The sequence below is a fragment of the Micromys minutus genome (genome assembly GCF_963924665.1).
Source record: "Micromys minutus genome assembly, chromosome: 27".
Taxonomy (NCBI): domain Eukaryota; kingdom Metazoa; phylum Chordata; class Mammalia; order Rodentia; family Muridae; genus Micromys; species Micromys minutus.
Genome location: NC_137962.1, coordinates 22,398,534 through 22,419,084, shown reverse-complemented (window position 1 = coordinate 22,419,084; position 20,551 = coordinate 22,398,534). Strand labels below are relative to the sequence as shown.

The 20,551-nt window shown below is 43.9% G+C and overlaps 1 protein-coding gene across 1 annotated transcript; it reads right to left on the bottom strand.

Annotated features, from left to right (window-relative positions):
* Window positions 1-11,293: 11,293 nt before the first annotated feature.
* Window positions 11,294-15,601, bottom strand: LOC308438176 (olfactory receptor 10AD1-like; the record flags this gene model as incomplete). Its single annotated transcript, XM_080939466.1, has 2 exons — window positions 15,481-15,601; window positions 11,294-12,260 (listed from the first exon to the last, which is right to left on the bottom strand). The coding sequence occupies exons 1-2, from the start codon at window positions 15,483-15,485 to the stop codon at window positions 11,294-11,296; spliced, it is 972 nt and encodes a 323-aa protein (XP_080795592.1). The 5' UTR covers window positions 15,486-15,601.
* Between the last annotated feature and the right edge of the window lie 4,950 nt (window positions 15,602-20,551).

Sequence of the window (20,551 nt, the reverse complement as noted above, 5' to 3'; positions counted from 1 at the left end):
AAGTGGGAGTTATGTTAGGATAAGATTGGCTTCTATATTTTACACACATGACCCCCTTACAAGGATAAAGATGCACCCCTTCACCAATGGATAAGGGAATTCCCCACTAAAACAGACTTGCCGTCCTCACAGTTTGATCATAGCCTGGCTTTCATTTCCAATACTACTCAGAGAGTGAGAAAGGCTGTTGAGATTATTACATCTACATAACTTGGCATCTGAAGTCCTCCAGGAAGGTGAAGATTAACTCTTGAGGGTTTTCACTTTGCTCACACTTGACTCTCCACAGTCTGGTTTCCATTCTCCTCTCAGCCACATCTTCACAGCCCCACATCACCCCCTAGTCCACTACTCACCTGCATCCCTTTGACATCCTCGATGGAGATTTCCTCCAGACACATGGCTTATGAGACCCAGATGCCCATCTGTTTCAATGACATCCTTAGGACAGATGATGAACAAGGCAGTTCCTGGGTATCAGCTTAAGTATAGCCCAAACCAAACTCTGCCCTTGTTTTGATGGTGGTGGGGAAGGGATTATCTCTTCACATCATTCCAGAGACTGGGTCTAACCTCAAACCTTCCCACAAGATAAAATGTCTCCCAGACCCTGTCAAGTCCTGAGTATCCCTAACTGTGGTCAGGTTATAAAGTCTGTCCCAGTGTGAGTTTATCTGTCCAGGGTCCAGAGAGTGCTACTCCCAGAAGCTCAAAAGGCCTCTTCCTGTCAGCCTCTTGGAGATCTTTGTCTCCTTTTCTGGCAAGGTGCAGGAGAGATCTATCCTTAAACACCTCAGATCCCAGGGATAAGTCCCGTGGGCAGAACTCCTGTACTGCAGGATCACGGGGCCCCTATGCTGACCACTGGGCTTCCCATCCCCATAAGCACTGTTCTCATATTTACCTGTCTTCCCCAAATCTTCCCATGGTGTCCTTTTAAACTATGATGACTTTTGTTATATATTTTTTGCACTCCTGAGCACAGACCCCTTGATTTTGTTTGGATTCTGCTGTTTCTTTGGCCCCTTATTTAATCTTTTCAAATGATTGATATCATCCTCATTACCAGCCATTAAGCTCGAGTGGATATTGTCCCAGGGTTATTCATCATTATTACCTATATCAAAACCTGTTTCCAACCACCAAGGACTTCTTGACCTGGCAGCCAAGCCACCATCCACCTCCTGCCTCCTGAAGGGCTTTCTTCTCTCCACAGCATGGCTCAAATATTTTACGACTCACGGTCATGTCACCCTGTATCACACCAATGATGGTGTGGTCCCTTCTCATCTCCAAAGCAGAGACAGAGTCTAAGAGAACTGTCCCTTGTCAGTGACTCAATCTTGTTGGTTTGTCAGGGGATAAATGTGGGGACGGTAAAGCCACAAGTGAAGGGCTGAAAGCATAAAGCTAAACCCTTCCTCGCTAACACTCAGTCCCTAGCAGCTTGGAGTGTGACCCAGAGAATTGATGCCCTATAATTAAAGCCTAGTGACCAATGGCGCCTCACTCCAGTGGACAGTCTCAGGAAAGGGCAACCGATGCTGTAATATGTGCTTTGGATAGCCATCTGTTTGAACTCGACACAAATAGCTCAAAACACCAGGTGACTTCTCCAAAGTGCTTTAAAAGGATGTCCTTTTTCCTCAGTGCAGCTGATTCCCTCCCATCTCTCCTTCATCCCCACTTCTCTCTTCCCCCTCTATCCCCTCTTCCTCCTCTGGGATTTTTTTTTTTATTGTTTCTGTCTATACTGTGTTCTTTATGAAAATGTTCATATGGCTTTTCATCTGGTAAATGTTTTACCCATACACCTGGGCTCATCATTCCAGATGCAACACATGTAACTTGCCCTTTGATATATTGAAGTATCCTTTCTTTTTACTTGGCTCACAGAAACAATCTCTCTCTATTTCTCCAACACACAACAATAACAACAACAACAATAACAACAACAACACTTGTGGGATGCATGCTCTTTACCACAACCTTTAAGAGCTGCCTGTCCACAAATCATTTCTCAGCCTCATGGAGAGAAAAATGCCAGATGGAAAAACAGAGACACAAACATAAAGAGGGAGAAAAGATGAGACAAGGTAATCAAAGAGAGGGAGAAGGTTCTCTACCCGTGGGTCATGACCATCATAAAACTCAGGGTTCCGATGGTCTTAGTAACCAAGACACCGTTCCATAGCAAAATTACTTAAGACACATAGCAAGGAAAACAAGGTTATGGTTGGGGGGTCCTAGGACCATCAGTGTTATAATGGTTGTGACCCACAGGTTGAGAACCACAGCACTAAAGCATATAGAAAGACAAGGGGGAGAGCAAGGAAATTATTTAGTTAAATCGACGGAAACACAGTGAGAAAGTGAACCAAGCTTATACTGAACCTGGAGGCTTCATTCCTTTTGGCTAGCTTCCATAGTGCTGGGAGCTGCGATGCATGCACAAGCCTGATTGTCCCTGGTATCCATCTGTGACCTCTGAGAGCTACAAAGATTGGCCTGATCGGACATGTCCACAGGCAGGATGGTGGCATTAATTGCATGAGTAACCAACCACTTTCTGCTTGGATAAGACCTACTTCTCAAGTTGAAACCCCTTCCCGATACTGTTACTGAGGTCAAGAACATGCGGCTAGCTAGGTCACAAAGCCCAAACAGGAACCCCATACTACCTTGTCAGATGGGCATAAAATTAAACAGACTCCTAATGACTTACTGTTACACCCATAGACAGTTTACCTCTTAACCCTCACCAGAGCAGTGTCTTTTTGCAGGAAATCACAAATCATACAGAGACTTAGAATTGGTCAAGGCACAGAGATGAGAGACTGAGGAATGCTTAAGTCCTAAATCAACATTAAAAAAAAAAAAATCAAACCCCTTCCTTTCAACATTCAGGGATCATTTGCAGGCAGGGGCAGAGTCAAAGAGCAGGGGGTGGTGTATGACTGGGAGGAACGTGTGCTTTCCAGGCATGGCAGGGCAGCTCCAAATACCAACGTACAGCCAGGACAGCACACACAGACTGTACGGACAAGCCAGACAAATCCCCAGTGTGCGGAGGGGAAGTGGGAACGAAGTCCCACTTCCAGCAAGCAATAGATGTCAGGAGAGGGAGAGGCAGCTTTAAGGGTGTGCTCCCTGGCATGTCAGGAGTGTAGACAGAACAAGTTGTATTTGATGAGTTAATAAGACAGAAGAGTGCACAAGGCCGGATGGGTAGAGGCGGATGTAAGAGGAGCTGGAAGGGAGGAAACAATGTGATCAATGCAAAACACATTCTCGATGAACTAATAATGCAAAGGTGAAAGAAGGGAAGTCTGAAAATAAAGAAAAGGTTAGTATCAAGAACCACACCAGGAAACCCAGATGACAAAATCCTTCTATAGACAGGGGCAAGGAAATGAGGTAAGAAAGCCCTTCTGGAAGGACCAGAGAGGCTGGGCATGCTTGGTTAGTGATGTGAAGGCAGAACTGAGGAGCTGGGGGCCACCTCAATTTCTGCCTGGCCTTGGAAACTGGACTCTATATGGCACAGTCACATCCACACCATTGGCTTTCTGCTCCAGCCAAGACTGACACCATGGTGGGATTATGGAAGGAAGACACAGGGGAAGAAGTGACTAAAGATCTAGGACAGCAGAGACTCTGGTAGACTCTAAGAGGAAGAAAGTGAGCAAGGGGAAGGTTAACAGAATCAAAACTGTGACCCCCCCCTCTCTCATGGCCGCCGCACAGAGCCCTGTGTGGGGTGAATGCAGTTAGTCTCTGAGAAACCCAGAGTATGCTTGGCTCTGGTGACAAGGTCAGAGACAAGGTCAGCTTCCTAGCAGAAGAGAGTTCATTCACTGACCTTGACTGTGGGCTTTGGGACACGCTGAGGAGGGCATTGTGCTGGTCTTGGATGCAGAAGAGGGATCCAGAGGTTCAGAGTGAGGGTACAGGGTGTTTGCTGCAGACTAGCTGTGCATTTATAGGGCTGGGAACTTGGGTTCCTCTCCTCCCTGCTCTCCCTCCTGTCTCTCAGGTGTTCTTGCCTGAGCACGTGAGCCCTCCTCCCTTCCTCAGGCAGAGGGGAGCTTCTAGTTGGTTACTATAGCAGCCGACTGTATGAAGGCCAACTATTTGTTCTTGAGGCCTGGCCATTCCAAGTGTGTCCCTGGGGAGGAGATGGTTTTACTTTGTCCATTTCAAGGCTCCCTTGTGAGGCCATGCTCATGGCAAGTGGCCTAGAGAGCCCAACACACTCCCAGGTTTCCTTGAGAAAGTTGTGCTCTCCTCGTAGATGGGGACCTAACAAATATGATTGATTGTTGTACCTTCAGGTCAGGAAGTCCTTGACTCTTGTCTGCTCGGTTCCCAGCTGAGCTTTGAATTAATTTTTCTGTCGGGGTTTCTGATGGCCTAATTGCCATCTCTTATGCTGTCACCGATCACTTTGTCATGTCATTGTCCTGTGTTCAATCGAACAGTCAGTGTCACCCACCAGACAGCTTGACACCCACGCCGTGTCAGCACCATAATAAGGTGGTTAAGCACCCACAGAAGATCTCCCTGATGGAGCAAGTGTGTCTCTAGGTGGATTTCCTCAGATCCCTCATCCTCCTGCCATCTCCGCTCTCACAATTCTCTTCTTAAAAAGGCAAATATACTCTCCAGTTCAGTCTACCCACCATCCTTTCCAAACCTTAGTGTCTACTGACTTATCTGCCCTTTAAGTTCTTCATGGCCCAAACCACTTCTACAGATTTTCAGAAGCCTTTCTACTCCCTTGCTTCTCTTCTTGACCTTGCATCTACCAAGTGTGGTGGTTTGAATATGCTTGTCCTAGGGAATGGCGCCACTGGGAGGTGTGGCCTTGGTGGAGTGGGTGTGGCTTTGTTGGAGGAAGTATGTTGCTGTGGAGGTGGGCTTTGAGGCCCCGCTCAGTGCAGAAGAGTCAGTCTTCTACCTGCCTGATCTCAGCCTGCTCCTGGCTTCCTTTGGATAAAGATGTAGAACTCTCAGCTCCTTCTGCACCATACCTGCTTGGAAGCTGCCATGTTCCTGCCTTGATGATAATGGATTGAACCTTTGAACCTCTAAGCCATTTCTAATTAAATGTTGTCCATTAATAAGAGTTGCCTTGGTCATGGTGTCTGTTCACAGCAGTAAAACCCTAACTAAGACATAGTGCAAATCTGTGATGCTTATATTCTAACTTATTCTAAAAGTGGAGGGTTCTTTACTCCCAGTATGCCTTCCACTATCCTCTCCCAGTTTGGGTTTTCTTTGGTCTAATATACTTAGGGCATCTTGGAAACATATCTCAATTTATATATAACAAGGTACAAACTCAAAAGATGAAGGAGTAGACATTTGCAGTATAATATTCCTGATGCATCTTCATATAGTGTCTGGGTTGAGTTTTTGATCTTTGTAATCAACTTGACGTAATAATCTAGGGTTATTTGGGAAGAAGAACCTCAGTTGAGAAAATGCCTCTGTCAGAATGCCTGAAGGCAAGACTGTAGGACTTTACTTTTTGGGTTGGTAATTGACATGAGAGGGTCCAGCCCTCTGTGGACAGTGCCTCCCCTGGGAGGGTAGTCCTGGGGTGTATAAGACAGCAGACTGAACAAGCCATGGGGAGCAAGTCAGTATTCAGCATCCCTCCACAGCCTTTGCTTCAGTTCCTGATTCCAGGTCCCTACATTTAGATTCCATTTTTATTAGAATTATTCCAACGTGCCTTACATTTTTTACACATTTAAAATGCTATCTCTTTTATATTCAGAACCAGCAAAAGCTGAGTGGATTACAAAGTCAGAATGGAAAAATGACTATCAGAGACCAGAGAGAGGAAAAAGAGGGGGAGAGCTGGGGAGAGGTTGATCAATGGGGGAGGTTGATCAATGGGGAGAGGTTGATCAATGGGGGAGGTTGATCAATGGGGGAGGTTGATCAATGGGGGAGGTTGATCAATGGGGGAGGTTGATCAATGAATTCAAAAACACATAACTAGGAGGGATAAATAGTAACGTCCCAGTCCAAGGCAGGATGAGCTAAGCAGCAGTATTGTCGAGTGTACTCCAAACTAGCTGAATCAGACATTTTAGGATGATTTCAGCATCAAAAGTGATGGGACTGCGCGGTGGTGATGTGGTAATTATCATGATTTCGCTGTTGTATAATGTTTTCATGTATCGAATCATTACAGAGTACTCTGTAAGTACATATAGTTACCATTAATTGAAAGTAATAAAGTAGGTCAGTTAGCGTGGCACACGCCTTTAATTCCAGCAGTTGGGAGACAGTTGCAGGCAGATTTCTATGAGTTCTAGGCTAGTCAGGATTATATAATGAGACTGTCAAAAAATTAATGTAAGGTTTTATATTTTCTACTTTTCTGATCAATGTGGCTAGCTCATACTCAGATTTTATTTACTATCCTCCCTGTTTTATCTTTTATCTTATTTCAATCTGTTTTCATTGTTATGGGATATTCTCTGTATTTACATTTTAAATGTTATCCCCTTTCCCCCACTCCTACCATCCACCTATCCCTTTTCTCGATTCCATGAAGGTGCTCCCTCTCCTAACCACCCTCTCCCACCTCAGCACCTTGGCATTCCCCTACATTGGGAAAACAAGCCTTCACCAGGCCAAAGGCCTCCTCTCCCATTGATGCCAGACACTACTGTCCTCTGCTACATATACAACTGGAACCACTGGTCTCTATATGTGTGCTCATTGGTTGGTGTTTTAGTCCCTGGGAACTGTGGAGTGTTGGTTGATATTGTTGTTCTTCCTGTAGTGTTGCAAACCCCTTCAGCTCTTTCAGTCCTTTCTCTAGCTTCTTCATTGTGCTCAGTCCAATGGTGAGCTGCAAGCATCCTCCTCTGTATCAGTATGGCTCTGGCAGAGCCTCTGACGGTGTATCCATATCAGGTTCCTGCCAGTAAGCACTACTTGGCATCAGCAATAGTGTGTGGGTTTGGTGGCTGCATATGGGATGGATCCCCAGGTGAGGTAGTCTCTGGATGATCTTTTCTCCAATCCTTCCTCCTCTACTTGACCTTGTATTTCCTCCAGTGAATTTTTTGTTCTCCCTTCTAAGAAGGGCTGAGGCATCATCGTTCTGGCCTTCCTTCTTGAACTTCATAAGGTCATCTCGTTTCAATCTTAACATTCCTTTTAACTGTAACATTGTTTTACCACATCAGTAGGTGACTTGCGTATGCTACCTTTATTTATAGACAGGTCATCTGGGCAAAAACTCAGTGAACACTGGCGGTAACATTATAAATTAAATAAACTGAACAGACATATGCAGAACAGTCCACCCAAGGATGACAGAACACACACTTCTTGTCAGTAGTCCACAGAACACTTTCAAGCACTATGAAGAGAGGCTGCAGCATTCCAGCCCTGCATCTTATCTGGGTAGCTCAGTACCAGGCTTTGGAGGCATATATGGGAGAGCCGGCAACCTTCAGCAGGCTGGAGAGCAGGCCCAGGCGGTATGGTGCAGAACTTAGCTGAGTATCATAGCCACCACCAAGGGCTTTGAGTTGCCCCATTTCAACGTCTACAGTATCTGTGAACTGCTTGGGCACATGAAGGAGTCGATCCTGCAGAATCAAGGTTGCAGGATCTCCATGGCACAGGTCAACCACAGGATATCCAAGAGGAGTCCTGGTGAGGACCTGGTATTGATGGTGTAGCAGAAGTCAGAGGCCTCGAGCCAGACCAATGACTTACTACAATGAGCATTTGCAAGTAAAGCTATTTGGACAAAAGTGTGTACTGTCTGACAAATTTCGACACACTACAGCTTCCACATTAAGATGTTTGCTTTATTCTTTATTTATCTTCTTTGTTTTCTTTTGTTTGTTTTTCTTTTGCTTCCAAGGGCAGAGGGCAGATATGGAGGGATGAGGAGATGGGTGAATTGGGGTGCCTGATGTGAAATTCACAAAGAATTAATAAAAAGTTAAGAAAAGAGAGAAAAACCACACTACTGAATGATAATTGGATCGTCAAAGAGATCAAAAAAGAAGTTGATATAATCCTAGAAATAAATGAAAGTGAAATTATCGAAATCGATGGGATACAGAGCCAGTCCCAAGAGGGATGTTTATAGCTACATTAACACGGTATAACCTCCATTAAAAAAAAGCAACAACAGCTAGATTCAAATAAGTAATGAGGATGGACATCAAAGCTTTTGGAAAACAAGAACAGATCAAAAGTGGTAGAGTTTCTTTAATATTTTTTATTTGTTTGTTTTGATTTTTTTTTTTTTTGAGGCAGGGTTTCTCTATGTAGTCCTGGTTTTCCTGGAACTCATTCTGTAGACCAGGCTGGCTTCAAACTCAGAGATCCTCCCCTCTCTGCCTCCTGAATCCTGGGATTGAATGTATGAACCACCATGCTTTGAAGGGTTCTTTGGAAAGTCAGTTGGATGGGATTTTGCTGGGGCAAACACATGAAGGAGTGTTTTTCCAAAAGTAGACACAGGTGAAAGGCTAAGGCAGACGTGTGAAGAAGAATTTAGCTGAAGCAGACACAGGAGAGAGGATGGTCTGCTAAAGCAAGCATCTGAAAGGACATGTGATGAAGAATTCTTTGCTAATATCACACATGTATCGGTCCGCCTTACATTGCATAGTTGAGCTGCTTTTGTTGAGACTCCATAGAGAGAAATGCACCAAAAATTTTCTGGTGGTGTGCTGCAGTTTATTGCTGCTTCCTTGGACTCAGGCTGATTGGCAGAGTGACATCAGCCAAGGCAGATGCAGGTACTGAGGCAAGTCACACGCTGAGGGGTAGAAAAGTCTTTTATTTTGTTACCATGAAGCCAAAATAAATCATCCCTTAAATTGTTGATGACAGGTATTTGATCACAGTGACTTAAGAGCAACTAAGGTGGACTTGATCCTCAGGGTACTGCCATAGGAAGGTGAAGAGACTGGGGACCATTGGGAGCTCCAGTGCTATTGAGGTCATGTCTTTCAATGACGTTATGAGACTACAAGCTCCTCTTTAACATATATATGTATGTATATATATATATATATATATATATATATATATATATATATATATATATATATATATATATATTCTGTAGCTCTCTTCAGACACAGCAGAAGAAGAGAGCGAGGACATCTGATCCCATTACTGATGATTGTGAGCCACCATGTGGTTGAACTCACAGTCTCCGGAAGAGGAGTCAGTGCTCTTAACCACTAAGCCATCTCTTCAGTCCCCCATGATCTCCTCTTACTTTGGATCCCGGTTTCAGAGAGATTCTAATTCTCCAAAGTAGAAGAAAATACCGTGATGGGCATGATTCCATCCATAACATCTTGAGCAAGAGACAACAGCTGCACACATGGTATAGAGCCCAAGATGCAAGCCAGGCAGTGCATCACATTCAGAAGCTTGGTACCCGACATCACTTGTCTTAAAGGACTGGGAGCCTTTAGACAGTACCAAAAGCTGGGGACCAAGTATTCAAAACAGGAGCTTGTTAGGGAACATTCCAGATGGATACCATAACAAAGCCTTAACTAACACATGGGACTTTACAGCCATCCAAGATCCTAGCTATAGCAATGTTCAAAAATCAGACTTGTTCATGTTTAGTAACATCCAATTGTATGTCTGTCTCTATAGAAATATTTGAATTACAGATTTAAATCCATGCATATAGATTATCTTTCTAATTTAACCACATAACACCTTAACAGGGAAGGGAAAGGGAACAGAGATATCTGTGACTTTGGGATCAAGGCTGCAGAACCTGGGTAGTCAGAGGATCCAGAAAAAAAAATAAATGTACCTATATACCATCTCTGTATCCTGCCAGCAGTGTTTCTTAAGAAAACTCAGCCAGATCTAAAAGACAGTGAAGCTCACTGACATGATTAATAACAGTCCAGCTACCAGAATCCAGCCTAAGAGGGAAATAAAGGTATTAAATGTTACAAAATATGGCCAGGACAGTGATAAAAACTTCAAGAAGAGTCAGGCGTGGTAGCCTGTGCATGTGTTTTCACTATTTACAAAGTTGGGGCAAGAGAATAAAACGAACTAATGTGCAAACATGTAAAAGCAGCCCTGCTCTATTGCTGAGTGGTGAGTCCCTCAAAGCTTCCCTGGTTGTGCAGCCTTTTGTGATACAGAAGAATCTCCCTGCTTACAGTCACGAGCTGCAATTGCTGCTGTTTTCAGCCTTTGACTGGTCTTTTTTTTTTTTAAGATTTATTTATTTATTATATTCAGACATACCAGAAGAGTGAATCAGATCTCATCACAGAGTGGGATTTGAACTCAGGACCTCTGGAAGATCAGTCAATGCTCTTAACCACTGAGCCATCTCTCCAGTTCCCTTTGACTGGTTCTATTCTCCCTCCTCTGCATTAATCTAAAATCTTGTGCCTCCTCTTACTGGGTTTTGAAAGTAATAAAGTCCACTCATTAATCCCCCCTTTTTTCTATGAATTTACAGAATTTGTGGACTACCACACAGGGATGGGACTCTGCATCTCTCACACAATATTCCTCCAAACCCTGCCTCCACACTTTGACTTATAAATCATCTGTTCCCTAAGCAAAGGCTCTCCAGATCATTTTGGTTTTTTTATACTTATGGTGGTTTGAATAAAAATGGCCCCCACAGGCCTGTAGGGGGCAGCAGTATTCGAAGGTGTGGTCTTGTTGGAGTGGGTGTGGCTTTGTTGGAGGAAGTGTGTCACTGGGGGGCGGGCTTTGAGGTCTCAATGCTCAAGCTGATTTTCTTCCTGCTGCCAGGACATAGATCTCTGTACCTTCTTCAGCACCATGTCTGCCATCATGTTGTGATGCTTCCTGACATGACAGTAATAGACTAAACCTCTGAAGTCTGTCCCAGCCCCAGTTAAATGTTTTCCTTTGTAAGGGTTATTATAGGAATGGTGTCTCTTCACGGGAATAAAACCCTAAGACTGTGCTAATTGCTTTATCTTGTAAAGCAAGCCTGTCTCTTCTTAGTTAGTGACATAAGCCCTATAACATCGCATTTGTCCCTTCCACCATGAAAATGGATTGCCAAGAGAAATCGCAGAGGCTCAGTGTATGCCGGAAGCCAACTCAAGACACGAGCCTTAGACATGAGGAGAAATGACTTCAAGGTCTGTGTCTGGTGCCAAGGAAGACAAGAATGTCCTTCTTGGAGCCCTCTAGTGTTGGGAGTAAAGGCTAGGCAGGAGATAAGCTTCCATTTTCAGTAGGTTGAATTCGTTCAGGAAATTTCAGGCTAAAAAGACTCTGCCTGAGCCAGGCCGCCTCTCCCAAGAGCCCGCCCCATGGCCCCCTTCATTTCCTTGTTGCGGAAGCTGTAGATGACAGGGTTACACATGGGCGTGATGATGGTGTAGAGGAGGGAGAAAGGCTTGTCTTTGTCAGGCCCATGCGTACTTCGGGGATTCATGTAAGAGAACATAGCTGAGGTGTAGAAGAAGACGACCACAGTCAGGTGGGAGGCGCAAGTGGAGAATGTCTTCCCCCTACCCGAGGAGGAGGCTCTGCTGAGGATGGAGGCCAGGATGCGGGCATAGGAGGTGACAATGAGCACCATGGGGCTGAGCAACACCACAATGGCATCAAGAAAGATCACCTTCAGGCTGAACTTGGGGTCCCCACAGGAGAGGGCAATTACTATGGGAGCCTCACAGAAAAAGTTTCCTATGTGATTTTCTCCACAGAATGGACCTCGGAATGTCATGTAATCAAGAAGGATGCCATTGACCATCCCAAAGACCCAGGAAGAACACACCAGCCTGACACACACCTTCTGGCTCATGATCTGGGCGTAGTTCAGTGGGTGGCAGATGGCAACATACCGATCATAGGCCATGAAGGCCAAGAGGATGCACTCGGCCACGCCCACACCAAAAACCAGATACATCTGGGTCAAACAGGAGGCAAAGGAGACGGTGTGGTTCTTGGTCACCAGATGGACCAGCATCTGTGGGATGGTGATGGTGATGAAGCAGATGTCCAGGAAAGACAGGTGTCCAAGGAAGAAGTACATGGGGCTGTTGAGCCTGGGGTCAGTCCATGTGATGAGGATGATGAGGCCATTCATGGCCATGGCGAGGCTGTAGAGAGCCAGGAAGAGGGTGAAGAGCAAAGCCCGGGTGGAAGGGGAGCTCTGCTCAAAGCCCACGAGGACGAACTCAGTCACTGTGCTGCCATTCCTCGGGTCTCCCTTTTGAGGTCTGCTTCAAGAAGGAAGAAAAGGACAGGTGAGTGGACAGCCTGAAGGCGTGTTTTACTTAGCCTCTCTGTTTTTGTGATAAAATGCTACCTAAAAGCAACTTGGGGAGGCAAGGGTTTAATTTTTTTTTTTTTTTTTTTTTTTTTTTTTTTTTTTTTTTTTTTTTACCTTATATGCAGGAACTCAAGGCAGGGACTGTGGGCGAACACTGCTTACTGGCTTTTGCTTAGCTATGAGTTTTTACAGTATCCAAGCACACCCACCTGAATGTGCCACTGTCCCCAGAGGGCTGGGTGGCCCTGCATTCATTGACAGTTGCAGCAATGGCCCACAGGTGTGCCCACAGGGCAATCTCATGGAAGCAAGATCCTTAAGTGAGATTCCTTCTTCCCTGGTATGTTTAGGTTTGTGTCAGGTTGACAAAGCCTGACCAGCATAAGGAGCTGTTTGGATACCCTACTTCCGTAAGCACAGACTAGGGGTAAATAAGCAACAAAATCCAAAACAAAATAATTACAAACTATAGTTACTCTCAATTCTATTGTAGGCACCGAAAATGCTATTGTAGGCTGCAGTCACGTGAGCACCAACCAAGGACTGTTTATAGGATTTTTTGTGTCTACTAGGTTCATCCTGAAATACCATCTTCACTCTCTCCAACCCCCCCCCCACCACACAGAGGGGGAGCAAGGAAGGGGGAGGGAGAAGGGAGGGGGATAAGGGAGAGAGAGGGAGGAGGGGGAGAGGAAGAGAGAGATTGGCTTAAGATTCACAGTAAGAGTTGGGGATTAAGGATAACCTTTAACCCCCCCATATCCCTGTACACAGCTCTCCCACCCCCTCCACATCTCACTGCCGAGCATCCACTAAGGGTTGAGACTACATTGACACCCTGGAGGCACCAACATTCATAGCTTCCTTTCCAGTTAACTCCAGTTCTTGGCTCCATATTTTCTGGGCATTTGGAGACATAGTAACAACTCGACACTAAAACATCCAATCTAGTTTTACTCACCCCTAATCTTCTGGTTGTCTGTTTACTCCCCCAGCCCAGCTGACTCCCTGACTGATAGTTCTGAACTTTTCTGGACTGTGCAGGTGGTCTTGAGTGGGTGGGACTGTGATTAGAGGCAAACAGGATGGCACAAGCTCTCCAATCTCATAACAGACCAATGAAGGGAACTTTGAAGTGCAGATACAGGTGGACTCTGAGAGCTCTTTTTAAGGGCGAATAGATTTCCCACCAAGAAGAGAGCTTCCTTTTCCTGTATAACCTCACTGAGTACACTGGACTCCAAAACAACAAAAATAATCCCACAGTCGCACCTTTTGCTTAGCAAAATTTTGCAATCAGTTTAAAAGCAGGGAGGAAATGGGCATTTTTCTAGATTAACGTAACTCACTAAAATTCACTAAAAAAGATGAAATTAGACTAATATCCTGACGGAAATGCCTCGTTACAGAATGTGGTAAGCAGTTCTGAATGCTTGCTCCGTGTTATGCTCTCTTGGAGAATTTTAAAACACCCCTGAGCCTGGGTTGTTTACCAGACCATTAAAACAGATGGTATTGGGAGGTATCTAGGCATCAATGCATCAAAAATATGAATCGACAAATAATCATAGGCAGGTAGACAGACAGACTGACAGATGAATGGACAGTTGATGGATACATACTTACACACATACATACACAGATAAATAGTGATATGTGGATAGATGATAGATTTGTAGGTGATGGATGGATGGGTAGATGGAAGGATGGGTAGATGTGTCTGTACTACAACATGATGTTTTGAAATATGTTTGTGTTATGGGATGAATCAAATAATAACATATCCAATGCCCCCCCCCCAAGTTCTACTGGTGATTCTAATGTACAGTCAAGCCTGAGAATCAAGAGAATAGATAAAGATTAAAAAAAAACACTAAGGGCCTAATAGCCCCAGCTTCTGATAACCCCCAAGGCAAATCCTTTCTATCCTGTAGCAACTTTCATATTTTCCCCAAGGCCAGTGAGGTTTGTGAAAATAAAAATGGGAAGATCTTCAATATCTACAAAGGCAACAAAGTTATTAAGAACAAAGCCATTGAAAGCACATGAAAGGTAATTATAGCAAGAGAATATGCCAATGACGCTGACTTGGACAGAACCAATCGTCACTGAACAGAATTCAATATGGCATTCAAACAGGACCAGGCCAAGGGGTGTTCATTGCTGGGATCTGATCTGAGTGTCTTCCAGTAGGACTGCTGATACATAAGTCATTAACATATGAAAAGTTAAGTCCTCTAGTAAATTTTGTCGATGTCCAGAAACATTGGATAAAATTATACATTAATAACTACTGACTTTAAACAATCTTAGTCAAATGTGACAAGAGAGATGTTTCCAAAACATTATGGGATTCTACACAAAAATGATTGTGAGACAAATGGTGTTACATATTCTGTGTTCTACACACAACACACATCATAACTCTTCTTAAGCTTTGTGGCTATCCTATGTGGTAGATAGTCTTTCTTGCCATTCTTGCTGTATAAGAAAGAACAATACCTTTCCTAAGGTCAGAGAGTAAGTGGTAAAGCTCAGATTCAAACCTGGAGACCCCAATTTTAGAAGTTTCTTTGCCAATGACACCTTTGCACTCCTTATGGGCTCAGGGGATGGCTCAGTGGGTGGAGTGCTTGCAGGGGTATGAGGAAGGACCTGAGATCTGAAGTTCTAGAAACCACATGAAGTTGGGTGTGACTCTAATCCCAGGGCTCTTGTAGTCCTCTGTGAAATCCACACGGGTGGAACCTTGGAAGCTTCTGAGCCAGAAAGGCTGCATATGCAGAGACTCTGCAGACAGCAAACAAGATGGAAGACGAGGACCAAACCTGAGCTGGTCTTCCTGCTTTCACTAATGTGCCATGACGTGTACACGCCTCCTCACATATGCCTATATTATACACATGTAAATACATACCACACACTCACACAGACACTCATGCACACACATCCTGCATGCAGACAGAAAGCACAGATAACAGTAAAATGTAGTCACCAAATTAGGAAGCGACGGCCTTTGAGTATTTACTGTGTCTGATTTTAAGTATAGTTTATTTAGTTGTTAGGCAAATTATTTGTTACTAATGACCAGGGATGCTGTCCAGGGACACGGTTTTCCTATGTGATGGCATGTATACAGCATGGGACTCTTGGAAGGATTTATGCCTTACCTCATTGTGTTGCTGTGACTAAAATGGCCAGTCACAGAATCACTGCAGCAGGTAAGAGAAGCGACCTCATGGTGCACAAAGCTGAGCTACCCCAGGAAGAACGTCTGATGTTGGATCCACTCTGAAACAAAACAAAACAAAAACCCAGCTTCTTAACACGGGCCAATCTGGAAGGGCATTTTCTTAATTGAGGCTCCCTCTTCCCAAACAACTCTAGCTTGTGTCAAGTTGACATTAAATTAGCCAGCACAACCTAACTCTTTTCTTAAATGGACATAGTATCAAAATATCTTCTGAAATCATCTTTCTACTCATAGTGTAAGCCCTCAGACCTCATCAGAGAATTTTCTCTGTGCTAATAGTGGCTAACATCGAAACTCCTAACTGGTCAAAAGGCAGAGAATAGGTGCCCGTGGGCACTCACACACAAACAGGACATCTATGTCTCATCCCTCCCCACAGGCTCAGGGAGCATCTTTGAAGACGGAGACTGTAAGAGCAAAGGTCTGGGGACACTGCAGGAGAATGGTGTCTTCCAGACATGACCAGGCTGCTGCAGGGAGGGAGAGGGGTGACACTACCCTAATGGAAGTTTAGTGACAGTTAATGGTTTCGAGGGGAAAGAGTGAGAGCTAGTTTTTCCTAGGGATGTGATTCCTGAGGCTGGCCTCACACTGAAAAAGAGACATCACAAATTCTGGCTGATGGGTTATTAATCTTTTTTTTCTTTTTAAAGAAAGGACAGAAAGTACAGCAAGTAGGGGGGTTTGGAATGTGGGGCGGCTCTTGGAGTTGGGGGAGAATATGAACAAAATATATGGTATGAGATTCTCAGAGAATTATTCAAAATATATCCATCCCTTTAATGTAGAGACCAGTTGCCATGCAGGAAGTTCAAGGGCTCTTCCACTTTGCCAACAGCATAACAGGAACTGATTTTAGGTATTAGGTTTTAGTTTCCTCATCTCCAAAACAAAAATAATGAAGGCTGTGATATTATTGGGCTAACCTGAGGATGAAATAAAAAGAGTTTTTATTAAATTCTTGAGAAAGTGCTTTGGTACAGGTGATGTTACAGAAGCCTACTAAATAAATAGACATATCCACTTAAAATTGTCAATCTAATCAATTACCAATTAAGAATCTTTACATGTAGTATTGTACATCCAAGCATTATTTGTATGGAAAAAGATTAGGCATTATCTATGGGGATTGTTGTTTCTTAGAGAAGTAAATAAAATTTCTCATGGTTATTTAAATTATACGTATGAACTCATGACGAAATTATAATTAAAGTGAAACAAGAAAGCAAGATGTACGCCAGTGTGTTTGGAATATTCATAGCCTCGTTACTTAGAAGCAAATTTCTTTTGCCTCAAAATATTGTCAATGATGCAGTTGTGAGAAGGCTAATTGTTTATTTCATTTTGTGTGTGTGTGTATCTTGCTGAATCTTAGACACTTGCAGAAAATTAGAAAACTTTGAGAGTCGAAGCCCTATAAATCATCATATATAAAATATTACGAATTTGTTGTGTAGGAATTCTAGGTGACCCGTCATTAGGAAACTGAGTCAGCGGACCCACAGTTGTTTCATACTCTGCCTGTTCCCTTTAAGCCACGTTGGGATCAATGTTTAAATGATTGTTAGGATTGCCCCTGGAATTAGGAGACACCAGTACTGAATTCATGACTAAGTCCTGCCTACCAGTCTTCTGATAGAATTCATTTTGTCCCACCCTCAGCAAATCTCAGATTTATGACTAAGCTTTTCTTAACTACAGCTTAGATAAATTTAACAAGTTCCTTAAATATTATAATTTTTAACTGGGACAACGACCCTGTTTTTGGGCTAGGTGATAGCTCTGGGGGTGCAGTAATATTATTCTGCTAAGTGGAGATAGCAGAACATCCTCCTGAGTCCTTACCTTTATTCCCAAAGATCAATACATCTCTCAACCCACAGCAAAGAAGCGCTTTTGCAGCAGACAGTGATTTTTACAGAGTCCCAGCACTGAGTATCTGCAGCATATGAGAGACCCTGACATGCTTAGCTCTAACTGGGACAGGCATATCACACCCTCCCTCCCAAAACTCAGGAGTCACAGTTAAAGCCAGATACATTTGCTACGAACCAGCGTTTTCAGGACATGACAGCACTGTCATCTGTGTGACTTTAGAGGGGCTGTGCCTGCCTGTGCAAGATCAAGCTAGCCAAAACTTGTCAGTAAATTAAAACAATCCAATAAACCTGATCAGAAGTTCCTTCTGAGAATTATCCCTACAGGGCTGTTTAATGTGAGAGAACAACACGAGGGAAGCCCCTCTTTTCCAAAACATTCTCAAGCTCCCAAAAGTGTAATAGGAACAGAGAAGCATCAGTTGAAAATATGTCCCGTTAGCACACACACAGAATTAGCCTCTCGATGTAGAGGGTTTGGTTGTTTGTACAGAAGAGATTTAGAAGAAGCCAGAAGTCAGTTGCTGCCTCTGATAACAGCAAGAGTGGGCGTTCGAATTTTCAGTGACCCCAGCGCAACTACGTTAGTAAGAGCTATAGAACCGTTTCTGCCAACTGATAAAAGTATCCTCATTGTAGAAATAACCAACATAGGCTGAGATGACATCTAATCCTATTTGAGAACTTTTGAGAGAACTGAGCTGTTAAGCTGCTCAGCAACAGGGACAGAATTAGGGAGGGAAATGTACATTTGTTTCAGACCCAATCTCTACATGTGTAAACCACTTACCGGTACTGTACCCAGAGCTCAAGGGCTGAACTCGGATGAACCAAATCAAGTCAAGGATCTCTTACCTGAAATGCCCGACACCAGAGAGTCTTAGTTTTCAGATGTCTCATTATATACAGACTGTCTGTATATAATGAGCTAGCTCCAGGAGGATCCGCCAAATCTGAAAACAAAATCCACTTTTTTAATGTGTGCCTTATGTTCATAGCCTGAAAGTAATTTCAGATAGCGTTTTAGTTAATTTTGTGCACTTTGAGCCACTATAAAGTAAGGCACTGACTATCTTGGGCACCCATGACAGTGTCTGAGGGAACATATCCAGGTGGAAGGGGGAAGAAGGGTCTTTTCTCTACCTGGGGACGCTGTATCAATGTGTGATTCATACCTTGATGCGACTGGTTACATGAAGTGGTTGATCTTGACCCTCGATAGGTTTGGACTTTCAGCCTTTTGTACCTTGTGTGTTCAGACTGTGGATGCTTAAAACCTGCTCACACATCAGTTCTCTCTGCTGCGCATCTTTGCTAGGACCATTTTCTTGTGTGTAAGATCAACGGATAACAAAAATGCTAAAGCCAGTGCAGGTAATGACCAGTGGTTGTCAGCACACGCCCACAGCTTTCTCTTCACTCTCTCCCTTTCCTTTGCTTCTTGCACGGTGCATCTTGGAAGAGATCTTGGAAGATTTTGATCTCAATAGTTTGCTGAAAGACCACTTTCCTAGATAGGAACGTTCTCAGAGAGCTGACTGTTGCTTTTAGAGAGGGTATCAGTTGGAAAGTGAAGGGGCACACAGGAGGCGTTAGAGGAAAGGTTAGAAGAAGTGGTGGGATTATATTTTAATTTAACCAAATTTATATTTATATTTAATAAAAAAGTCTTGTCATAGCCTTAATGCCCATTCTGTATCTTTGTAATTTTATTTATTCTGTACGTCTTAGGGAACATGGAGGAGCTAGATCCTTATGTTCTGTACCTCATTGTAATATATTTATAAACCTGTGCAACATACACTAATATCTTTATTCTCTCAAAGGAGGCAGAAAGGAAAATGCATAGACAAACAGGAGACCTAGTCACCCAGAAAAAAAGATTGAGAAGAAAGCATTAAGCAGGAAAGAGGGAGAGGAATCAGTTAGGAGGCAGATAAAAGGGAGAGGAGGCAGACAAGACATTGAATCCAGAAATGGGTGCGGATGTTGGGAAAAGAGGAAACAAGACTAGATTGTGAAAACAGAACCCTTGCAACAGCCGTTTCCACAACAACAGTTTCTGCAGGACTCTGCAGTTCACACCCATTCCCGTGTGTGTGGCTCGTGAGCCAGGCATGGGGAGCGGTGTCAAAAGGTTTCTTATGGATGGGGAATGCAGCCCCAGAAATGCATAAATGTGCTCACTTGTCCATAGCTTCAGAGCAGAGGAGACAAAACAGACTCTTGAGAATCCTCAAATCTCTCTCCCCCTGAGCCACTTAATAATAAGTTATTTAAAGAGATAGAGACGAAGGTAGGACAATACTCCTTCTGCCCCTGCTGTGGAAAGAGGATAGGAAAAAGAAAGTAATAAGGGACATAGGCAGAAAGAACTAGAGTCATACATAGAATAGAGAATTTAGAGGGATAGCCAGGCAGAAGACAGACTAAGGCATCATCATAACGGGACGTTCTGATTGTTGGTGCACAAGCAACTTCCTGAAGTAGATGTTAGGAATGATTCCACCCCAGCTTTCTGGCTTTGAGAACACTTGGGGCTTTTCACGGTCTTTCTATGTACACAGGTCGATTCAAAAGGAGATTCATCCTGACATTGACACACAAGCCATCTTCCCCTCACCAGAGCAGAGGCAGGTGGGTAGACAGAGTTCCCGATGGTAACACAAAGGGGAGACACGGAGGAAGAAGCATCTAATCAGACAGAGCTGGGATGGCAGAGGCAGACCCAGACATCTACAGGAGAAACAACCAGTCCAGATCCGTCAGGTCTCTGTGTGCAGGGCGCAGGCATGATAAGGGATTAGGAAGGGCTAGCCTCTAGGATACTCCAGAGATGGCAGGGTCAGCTTTTGTTTGGGAGAGAAGTCACTAACCTTTTCCATGAGCTGAGACGCAGGCAAAGTTATTGGTTCTGTTGATCTTTACATAGAAGCAAAGGCGCAATGTCTTATGTTGCAATACACTGGACATTTATAGGATTGTGAGCAGCAGGAATCACACACACACACACACACACACACACACACACACACACACACACACACACACACACGGGAGGGCAGCCAATGGGCTTTCAGCATGAAGGAGGAAGGAGCTGCTTCTCATTGG